Source organism: Calonectris borealis, chromosome 5, assembly GCF_964195595.1.
Source record: "Calonectris borealis chromosome 5, bCalBor7.hap1.2, whole genome shotgun sequence".
NCBI lineage: Eukaryota > Metazoa > Chordata > Aves > Procellariiformes > Procellariidae > Calonectris > Calonectris borealis.
In genome coordinates, this window is record NC_134316.1 from 23,750,253 (window position 1) to 23,761,462 (window position 11,210).

At 36.4% G+C, this 11,210-nt stretch overlaps 1 protein-coding gene across 30 annotated transcripts in view; it reads left to right on the forward strand.

Annotated features, from left to right (window-relative positions):
* The window catches only part of CEP128 (centrosomal protein 128), a 149,382-nt gene that overhangs the window by 114,317 nt on the left and 23,855 nt on the right, over positions 1-11,210 (forward strand). For 2 of the 30 annotated variants that reach the window (XM_075151388.1, XM_075151392.1), the window contains one exon: positions 6,644-6,760. The exons of 24 other annotated variants lie outside the window; for them this stretch is intronic. In XM_075151388.1, coding sequence (XP_075007489.1) covers positions 6,644-6,661 — 18 coding nt within the window. In that variant the 3' untranslated portion in view covers positions 6,662-6,760. Of the gene's footprint in view, positions 1-1,236; positions 4,114-5,961; positions 6,616-6,643; positions 7,158-11,210 lie in introns of those variants that run through there. 4 more of the 30 variants (XM_075151377.1, XM_075151380.1, XM_075151390.1 and 1 more) reach the window with 4 other exon arrangements.

The following is an 11,210-nucleotide window of genomic DNA, read 5'->3' on the forward strand; positions in this document are numbered from 1 at the left end:
TCAATCCATATTTTCTGACAATATTTGTTTCTATTTTTTCTGGAACGTTTCTACTTTTTATTCTTTTAATCTCTTCTACTTTAAGAAGGAAGATTTGTAAGTTATTGTTCAGATAGAAGAGGAAGAGGATTATTATCATCAGTAGAATATAATTTTCTTTCTTAATGCAAGTTGGGAGGTAACACTTGAATGCAAATTTGTGATGCTAAATCCTAGAGCTTGAACTCAATCACTGCTTTCGTTATTGCTGACATTGGAAGATGTGTAATGTTAAGCCCCGAGATTGCAGGCAAGAAAAGTATGGTCATCACTAAGGCTGTTGAATGCTCCCAAGGCACTAATTTTACTTTTGCCATAAAGTTCCTCTATGATTTCAGACAAATCACTTAACAGCCTGTGAAAAATTTAGTTTAATACTTTGTGTTCCTCATTTTTGGGGTATGTGACTGTGACTTTTGAGGCCTGATTTTCAGAAATGCAAAGTTTTAGTAATAGCTAAATTCAGTGGGAGCTCCAGCTGTATATATTGCTAAGTACTCAAAAGTCGGATGTTAGATAGCTGATAGCGCATACTTTGAAATAATAAGTGGTTTTGACCTTTATATCTCTGTTTCAGGTCTGAGGATGATAGTGTTCTCTCTCTCTCCTCTGCCCCTTCACTGATTTTTAGAAAGAAAATACAGAGTAATAATTACGTGGTCTGAACGTGTCAGGATGAGCTATGATAGAAAAGCCGTTGAGCAAAAGAATGAATAAGGCTTGCCATTTAAGGGATCCTTAAGAATCCTTACATTTATAGTGTGTATGCTACATTGCTCTATATCTATACAGCATTTATAACAATGAGTACATAATAGTTATGGTACTCATATATTTGTATAATTTTCTTATCATCTGTTATTTGAGTGCTCAGGGCACGACATCAAAAAAGTACTACCAGTCATATTTTATGATTTGATTCAGGTTATAGAGAATGGAAACGGAATAGAGACATAAGGTATTCAATTCAAATTCAAACAGAATCCTTAGAGGGAAAAAAAATATTTAAGTTGTGTAGAAAAAGCATTTTCTTAGAAGAATTTTGTCAGAAAGGTGCCAAGAGAGGGAGAAGCCAGAACACACACATACACAAGCGATACAAATGCATAGGAAAGCATCAACTCTCCAGAGCTATTTTTAAACTGTGAGACCATTGGATGGCTGGGTTAGGAATCTCATCTGCGTTTTCTTCCACAGCATTCTTATTCTGCCTAACCCTGGGAAGAAATTGCTCTGCACAGGAACAGATGAAGTTTAGTGCAGAACAAGTGTGAAGCCTCTTGCAGCCACTTTTTAAATTGTTTCTACCCTGCACATGCCTTTTTAAGCAATAGAAAAGACATGTACATCTAATAGTAAATGCATTTTTTAAATCTTTAGATTAAGATTTTAACCTAAACAAGCTGTCTGTTTTATGCAATGACCTGAAAACTGTGTACGTGTACATATTTTGAGAGGTATAGTTGGTAGCTCACTCTTCTCCCTTCCTCTACAATCCACTCACTTCTGCCTCCTGCACTTACTAGTAAAATTGTTGTAGTAGCCATGTGATGAACTCAGCTCTGGGCGAATAAACCTTCCAGGCCTAGCTTAATCTAACTCAGTGATTTCATGAGTTGCAGCATACTAGGGGGGTCCCTTGCATCATCTCTGAGCCCTGTCGGCTTCTTCCCCTCTCAGCAGTCTGAGCTCCATCTCCTACCCATGACTCATCCTGTCTGCTGTGCCTGACAGTTTCTTGGATCTTCTTTTTCCTTAGCCAACTGACTTGGTTCCCAAGGAAAGTGCTGTATTACCATCCTCCTTCAGGACATGACACATGATCTGGTCGCTCCCTTAAGGAACCTGAGAACAAATAGTACCCATCACAGGAAGCTTTTGGATTTTTTGGCTCTTTTTCTTCAATCAGATCGGTTCTACAGTATGATTCAGTAGATAGGTACACTGCTTCTTGCTCCAGCAGGGTGCATAGGACAGGAGCACAAGGTGGAAGGTGAGGAGGAAGAACAGGGCTACTTAGACAGACTCACTAGTAGATATAAAAGGAGCTGAAGAACCAAGGTGTATTCTGGAATAATCCTTCAACTCGTGAGAAGTGCCAGGGGAGTAACAAGTACAGGCAAAACTGAGGTTTCGAGTACCTAGAGATTATGTGTTTTGTTTGGCTCTTTTTTTTGTTTAATACTGTTTAATAAAGTGAATTTATTTATTACATAGCTATTAGCAAGTAATTTTCCTTATTACTTTAGTAATCATTTATGTAGTCTGATGTTTTGCCAGAATGAATAAGATTTATCTTTAAACAAGGTGATTTAGTTTATTCTTGAGTGTAGCTTAGTTCTTACATACAGGATTTGGCTCTATATTATTTATAGACGAAGGTGTATGATTTTCTTGGGAAGAAGTCTGTATTCTCAGATGTAGCTACAATGGGAAATGTGTCTAATTCTCATAAAGAGGTCAGGGTGCATTTTGTAGGTGTATGCTGCTACTATGCCATGCTTGTGACTTTAGTGGGTTTCTGTAAACTACATCATGTTCTTTGTGAGCATAAGCTGCAAGTCATATTCCTCTGCCTTAGTAGTACTAGTCTGACATAAAAGACTGGGAAATTTAATTTGAAATCAACCATGGCCTGAAGCTATTCCAGTGAACATATGCATTCTATATCCTTCGATCAATAAGGCAGCTTGCTGCTTTTGGTAGAGAACCCAGAAGTGAGGTTACCACTTGCTTAGAATACTTGGATCAGACTTTTCTGGACATGATTCAGCTTTTTGTTACAATGTCATAAATCTAGGTTAACGCTAGTAATGTTGTAAGTATTCTGCAAAATTGTTATTTAATACGAATTTCCTTTTTAGCATGAACATTTATGTATTTTGTTGTAACTCTCATTTTATGTTCATGAAAGTAAGGTTTTGAATACCAGTAAAACAAATTTCTGTCTGCACACTCTCAGCAATGTAAAAGTTATTAGATTTTTCTACTGTAGTAGCAGGCTCAAATTTGCATCAGTTTTCTGATTTTCCCATTTTAAAAGAAGAATTGGAAGGGTGACAATGCCCAATGCATTTCACAGAGAGATTATGCGACCGCCTGACACCATCCATTTTAGGGTGCACTCTCTCTCTCTCTGTGTCTGTCAACATGCCTTCCATCAATAAGTAAATCTTGCTGTTAGCTCTTGAGATTATTTCATTATTGTCATACTTTGTATGTATGAATGTTTAGGAAATCTTGAGTCTAAGGGTTAATACTTTCTTCTCCCCTTAGTTTGCTTCTGTAGTGTCTTGCCAAAACTACCATTACATCAAAGGCCTTCTGGTCCTCCCAGAACACAGCCTTTCTTTGATCCTATAAAAACGACCGGGAGAGGAGCAGCAGTCTGAGATCCTCTGTCCTGCCTGCCTCGCCCTTTCCTTTCCTTTCATCGGCGAGCCAGTGTGTCACTTCCCTTTGCTGGGGGTGGAGAACTTTCCCAAGGATCTCCAAGTCCTTCCTCTGCTCACTCCCACCAAGTAACTTCTGCTGCCTGACGGTGCTTGCAGCCAGCCGTTTCTTTTCTCCTGGTGCTCACCTTCCTCTTCCCTTCTTCCTTGGTTTTGCCTTCTCCCCCTACATATCTGTTGCTCTTATTGAATACCCTGCTACTTAGCTGTCCTCTGCCCGCTACTGTTTGGTGCTTTACTTGTTCTTTTAGACTTTTGCCAATACGGCCACCTCTAGTCTTCTGCCAACATTTTGATTTTTTTTTGCTGTAAAATAATTTATTTTGCTGTTAAGAGTATGATTTTTTTAACAATTGCCTTTATCTCCTATTCATACTTATTTCTCACTTCCTGGCTAATTTGGGGCTTTAGAGTGTGAACCAAAAATGCTGAAATAAATAGATTTATAAGATTCTGCACAACTTTTCTAATTGATGGATTTCATTTAAGGCTGTGTACTTGCACAAAGTCCACAAACTAAACATATGTATGTATATTTCTAATGTCACCTCTCTAATCCCCCTTCTCTCAAAAACTGATATATAGCATTATTTTTAAATTACCTTCTATTAAAAATGTTCTTCACTATTTTGTAAAAGGAAATTACTAAATTAATGTAAGAAAATAACATATGGTTACAAAAATGTATGTACTTGCGTTGAGACTTTGAACACTAAATTTGCAGATAAGCGTAATCAAGAATATCTTACTGTGTATTTGTTAAAGAATATTTAAAATATTGGCCTAAGAATTTGTTGCTAAATTGCCTGTAAAGAGGCAGGTTACAAAATGTAGGTAACTCTGTAAACTTTATGAAACTGCTCTTTGTTTGGCGGTCAGGGTGACAGTTTTATATTTATTTATTGACAAATAATCATGGTGCATATCTAACAACTTGGTCTAATAACTTCATCATTTCTCCAACGGTCATATCAGTAATATAATACATTATAGAATCACAAAATGGTTGAGGTTTGAAGGGACCTCTATAGGTCATCTGGTCCAATCCCGGTGCTCAAGCAGGGTCACCCAGAGCCAGTTGCCCAGGACTGTGTCCAGATAGCTTTTGAGTATTTCCAAGGATGGAGATTCCACAACCTCCCTGGGCAACCTGTGCCAGTGCTTAGTCACCCTCACAGTGAAAAAGTGTTTCCTGATATTCAGAGGGAACCTCCAGTGTTTCAGTTTGTGCCCATTGCCTCTGGTCCTGTCACTGGGCACCACTGAAAAGAGCCTGGGTCCCACTGCTTTACATCCTCCCTTCAGATATTTGTACACATTGATGAGATCTCCCTGAGCCTTCTCTTCTGCAGGCTAAACAATCCCAGCTGTCTCAGCCTTTCCTCATGGGAGAGATGCTTCAGTCCTTTAAAGAATGTTAGTTGCCCTTTGCTGGACTGTCTCCAGTATGTCTCTCTTGTACTGGGAAACCCAGAACTGGACCCAGCACTCCAGATGTGTCTCACCAGGGCTGACTAGAGGAGAAGTATCACCTCCCTTGACCTGCTGGCAACACTCCTCCTAATGCAACTCTTACATTCTCTAAGCAGAAAGCTCCTTTCAATATTTGAAGATGTGTTCCACATGTTGCAAATATTGAACATTTTTGTCAAATTTTAATAAACCAAAATCCTCTCAGTTTTCCATTAGACAAAGTAAAAATCTCAGGATAAATCTTCATTACAAGAGACTGTAATTCTTTAGATATCTTAGTTTAACTAGGAGTAGTAATATACAGTAGTTTTCACTTTCATTTTTTTGAACATAGTATGTATATGTATATAAATACAATTTTAAAGAGAGATCCCATGTGTTCCATCCACAGGATTCTCTTTAGAAATGTTGGCCTTTCATCTGTGGAGTGTGTATCTATGAGTTCTTCTACAGAATATAGGATACTTATAACTTGATAAGTGTATAGCATGCTTTTTTGTTTGTTTGTTTTATATATCACAAAACAAGTTAAAATTTTGTATATTTGATCAGATTATAACCTTAGGAACACAGACATCAGTTACACCTATTGATGCTACCATAGATATTTTTTTTTTCTCTCGTGCATCTTTTGATTAAAATGGGGAAATCTATAAGCCAAATTTTTTTTCCTACTCTGACACTGATTTGCTGTGAATCATTGATTAAATCACTTCTCTTTTGTATTTCAGTTTTTCTCAGCTGTAAAACTGAACGATATTTCTTCTTTCCCATGAAGGCTATGTTAATTGAATTTTTTTAATGCTTTCTGGAAGGCTTGATGAAATACTGTTAGCATACAAAACATTAATGTAAAGATTTTTAGCCTGCAAAGCTCCAGAAAGTTGAAGATAGCATTCATGAATGAATGACAAGGAAGTCTTTATACCTTTTAAGAATGTGTGCCCACTAACTTTACACACTCTGCCTCTTGTGTTATATTTCTTTTTATTTCCAGTAATTATGTCTGGATGTCTTTGATCGAAATGTTAGTAAACAGTGAAGAATAGATTCTCAAAACTCAAAACTGTGGACCCCCACTAGTACTCGGAGTGCTAGCTGATGATTCACAGAGAGCTGGCTTGCCAAAAGACCACACTGTCTCCTCCACATTTCCAGCTGCTAGTATGCATCAAACAACTAAAAATTCATTAAATACTTTCCTAATATTTCTCCATGTAAACAGTTCCAGTAGTTACCACAGGGATGTTATGTGCTCATGAATGTGAGAAGAGATGGTCCATGTCATTGCAAACAGGAAAGGAAGCATCCATGAAGCTCTCTTAATTAAAATGTGGTCCACCCCATGCAAAAACATCTGGAGTCTAAATTAAAAGTTCAATTAGTTTGACATTTGCAATGTTTTGTTAACAAAGGTCTTTTGTTTTTCATTAGTATAAGTGTAGTTTTTTGCTTAAAAAAAATCTTACTAGTTAAAACTTTGATGAAACAAGGTAGTATAGAAAGAAAATCCAATTGGACTTGCATGTTGTGTAACTTGATAAATTTGTGTGTTGCCTATCTTTGTAAGGTAAATTGATTTCTTGATGTGCTGAAATCATCAAAACAATGGTATAATTGGAGTAATGGTATACGTGGAATATAAAGATACAAAATTCATTTTTTGTTTTCTCTTAAAGTTCCCTTTTTACGTGTGATGTATTATGTCACAGAATGTCCCAGCTGTCATGGAATTTGCCTGGCATATGGAAGTCAACAGAGAACCTCATGCCTTTTAAGTAGAACCACACCCTGTGTAAAAGAAGAGTGTATGATGTATCAGTCTAGTGCTGGAGATAGAAGCTGACAATGCATAGTTTTACAGATGTTAACAGGGAAAGCAAAGGATACCTTTATTCATGCTGGGTGCATTCTATTCTTGTTATTTAAGTATTCAACATGCTAAGGTCATTTAAAAATAAGTCATCGTAGGTCACCTTTAACATTACATCTTTCATCTGAATTGTGAGTAACTGCCTGCTGACATGCATTGCAGTCAGTTAAAATTACAGTTGCGTTTAATCTTTTTATGGGTATTCTTTGGGGATTAGCTAACTGGTACTTAAGTCAGCTCTAATTTTCAAAAATATCTGTGCAATACAGATAGCCATTTGTTTTTACCTACCTCAGAAAAGAAAGGAGCACTGTACTTGAAAGGCAATGAAGTTTGGTTTCTGGTTTATGTTTATGTGTTTTCAATATATGGACTCTAAAGGCAAACTTTAGGAGGACTATATACAAACCTGCTTTGATTTATTTGCATTTAGCATTGCAGCTTTGAGACTAAAAATAAAATGTGTATCTGATTTTGATTTAGATCTGTCCCTTGAGACAGTGTGAAACTGTCTATCACCAAGAATACATCAATATAGGAGGATTAACTGTTCACATGCAGTTTAAACATCAAAGTGTTTGTATGAAGTCATGAGTAATTTGTTTTATCATTCTCTGTAAAAACACAGAACACCCCTTTTCAAAGTAAATAATCTTTATTTTAAAAACAGAAAGATTAATAGCACTCACTCTATGGAAGAGACTGCTGTTAAGTAAAATACCATTAATACTGCTTCAGTCAGTACAATTGGTGTTTCTTTCTCTTATCGGTACCATCAGTGCACTGTATCAGTACCTTCTGTTCCCTGTTAAACAATGAGCAAACAGATGTGATTGCTCTCTTTAGGATTATTTGTATGCATTATGGCATACAGCTTTCCAATTTCTGGGAAAAAAGTTAACAGTACTTAATTGCCCTCTATGTCAGGTGCTTCTAACATCCTTTTTTGCATTTTATCTGTGCAGCTAAATCCATCTCTTTTAATAGAATAGAGTGTAGTCATTAATGATACAAGTATGGCATTTGATCCATGTTGAGGAGGTTGCTGTGCCTTTCATTAAATTACCAAACCAATTCTGTGGGCCAGCTAAAAGCTCTTTCATCACCTTTCCCTCCCATTCTGCAACGTATCCTTTTGTTGCTGCCTTCTTTATTGAATTTCCTCTAACAAACTTGGCTTTTTTCTTTTTCTCTGCACATCACTACCATTCTTTTCATCGGTTTTATGAAAAAGGCACACATTTCTGTCCCTGAAAAAGTTAGCATGTGAGTTATCCTATTCAAATCACTTCACAAACTGCTCAGAAGACTGTGAGAATTTTATAATATAAGAGGAACCATTCTGGTTAAGACCAAAGGTCAATCTAGCCCAGCTATAGACATCGCAACAATGGCCAAAATAAAATGCTTAGGGAAGAGTGTGTGAACAGAACTGACGTATATTTTGTTTCCCACTCATTCATTCTGATTCCAGGCATTCAAAACTCAGAGATTTGCAGACTTCTACGAATTTGGAACCCTTCCATTGTCTTTCTCATTCATAAACTTGCCCAGTTTTCTGCTTAAACCCATATAATTTTCTATCTTTATGTGACTTCTGATTTTATGCAAATTGGTCATTTCTCCCCTCAGGCACCTGTCTTCCTGTTTTTTCGAGTCATTTAATAATTTCTTACATGGAAACAGCGCTCCATGACTTTAATCATTCTTGTTGCTCTTCTTTGACTTTTCCCTATTTCTGTTCTGAAATAGAGATCCACAGCTGCACTCAGTAGTCAAGATGGAAGCACACTGTGGATTCATACTCGGGAATAATTATGTTCTCCGGCTTTTTTTTCCTTTCCTGATTATACCCAGTGTTGATTTTGCTTTTCTGATTGATATTGAGCACTGAGTTAGCAAGTTCTTGGAAATATGTATCATTATGCCATGGTCTACTTCCTGAGCAGTAATGGTTAGCTTAGAGGCCATAATTTTGTGTGTGAAGTTAGGTTTAAACTTTAGGAATCTAAAAGACCTTTTAGAAATCCAAGCAGTCTATATCATCCTTTATCCACATGATTCTTGATAAAACAAAAAAAAACAAGGACTGAGTGTGCATATAAGCCGAAGGCTGTTCTTCTGCTTTCAAGATTACATTTAATGATGTAACTAATGGGGGCTAGCTGAGGCACAGATAATTTCCCCGCCCCGCCCCCCCGAAAGTACGTGAAATAGAGGAGATATATTTAGGAGACACTTGAGGAGAACAGATGGTGAGCATCTTCCTTAACTCCATTTACAAACAGTGTTGACAATGAGGTCTAGGCATTGGAATTTAGAGAAAGAATTGAAAAATGGGATGGCTTAAGGCATGGGCTTACACTTAGGGCAGGAGTTCCTTTTATGCTGAGAATAGATCACAGGTCATCTTTATTTTACTTTGGTGTTCAAAGTAAAAAACTTTGTGGACATGTGTCCATCAGATTAGCGTGATACTAGGATGACTGCTGAACTTTAGGATTCAGTATTTTGTTTCACATATAGTTAAGTTTGGATTGTTTAGGGTGTGTTGTCTCTCATATATTTCCCAGCCTTAGAAACACACATGCAGACCCAGGGGCTACTCTGAGAAGAAGCAGCAAACATTGCATCTCATCATAAATTAATGGAGTGGAAAATCAATGCTTTGATGAACATAAGGCCATTGTAAATGAAGCATGAAATATGAATGAATACTGCTTTATTGTGGTAAAAGTGAAATGGTTGATTCTTATAAGAGGGAAATATCAGAGATTGATAGATACCTCTAGGCAATTTTGCTTTCACATGGAGATATATAGTAGCATTTTAAAAAAAAAAAAGATATTTTATAGCTACAAAAACATTTCTACACTATAATCTGTGAAAAACACTTTAAATGCAATATGTAGGCCTCCTGTCTACATCCTGAAAATATGAAGAAGAATCCATTTTACACATTTGTTATTAATATATAACTGCAGGTTCTGTAATTCTTTTCTGGTAAAGAACCAGATATGTTACAGGAAAAGTAATTTTTTTCTCCTTATAAAAATCTTCTTAGGTGAATTTTGCAAGTAAAAAAAAAACCTGATTGCAAATTAAGTTACACATTAAAATACAAGACTTCTTATGAAGATAGTACAATAAATTTTAGTTTTGGTCCAAACCTGGCTAGCTAAGTGTGAAATCTACGTAACTTCCTTTCTCATGCAGCAGGTGAGAAAGAAGAAAGTGCTGTTTTCTTGTTAGAAGAAATAACCTTTATTAATTCTGACTTTGAGTTTTGCAAAACTGATTTGCCCTACCTTATGCATTGGAAGTCAGCACAAGTATGCACCTTTCTGTCCTTCCAGGCTTTTTCCAGCATTTGCCATGGTCAGTTGTCAACATTGCAATTAAGGACTTTTTGTACTGGGTGTCCTCAGTGATGCCCATTTCAGGAAGTGATTTACTTATCTTTCAGACATAACTTCGTATATTTAGTCTTGTATAATTCCTCTACATTTTTAAAAATCTAACAAAATTAATGTGTTAGTATAAAAGAAAAGCAAAAATACTAATTTTGTTTTGGGTTCATACCTAAATTATCTCCACCTTATTTTCCCTGTCTCATTTCTATTTTCTTGTTCTCGCTAAATGACTAAAGAATCTTTGTTTTACTCTGTTTCACTTTTGACAGTTCTTCCTGTACGTCTTGAAATCTAAAATGTCCTTCCTTGCTGGTCAATCCTTTTACCCCATTTTGTAGGCTTCTTACTCTTCCTATTGTTCTTGAAGCAACAATTCATCCAGCCCTCTCAAAATTCTTTCCCCTTACCTGCGATAACAGAGTTCTTGTTCTAGCACCTTTGACTGCAATGTATTCTTCTTCTCTTCTGCACTGTGTGAAGAGTAGAAATTATCCTGGAAAAAAGGGCCAGATTTGGGAATTCCCAAATATTTCTCTCCTACTGCATCTTGCATCCCTACTGCAGAATGTAACAGTGGGATAAGAGAGCCCTTTTTTAGCTAAGCATACAATCTAAGGGTAAAAGTTTATTCCTAGAAAGTGGGAGATATTGTTTGAACCTCATTAGTCTCAGAAGGAAAAAGAACCCAAATATCTGGAAAACTGATTTAACCAGGTGGTTGTTTTATAGAAATAGGTCCTAATATCTTCAGAACACTAACTGCCAGTACAAATTTTTCCTAATTACAGAAAATTAGAGAAATACTTTTACATACGTAATATTTTTGCATACATATAATTACAGAAACAGAAAAAACAGTCTCACATCCACTACCTAATTTAGTTTATTGGGACTGAATATTGGTTACAAGCTCAGTCCTGTGAGATGCAAATGAATCCCATTGTTTATGAAACTTGACCT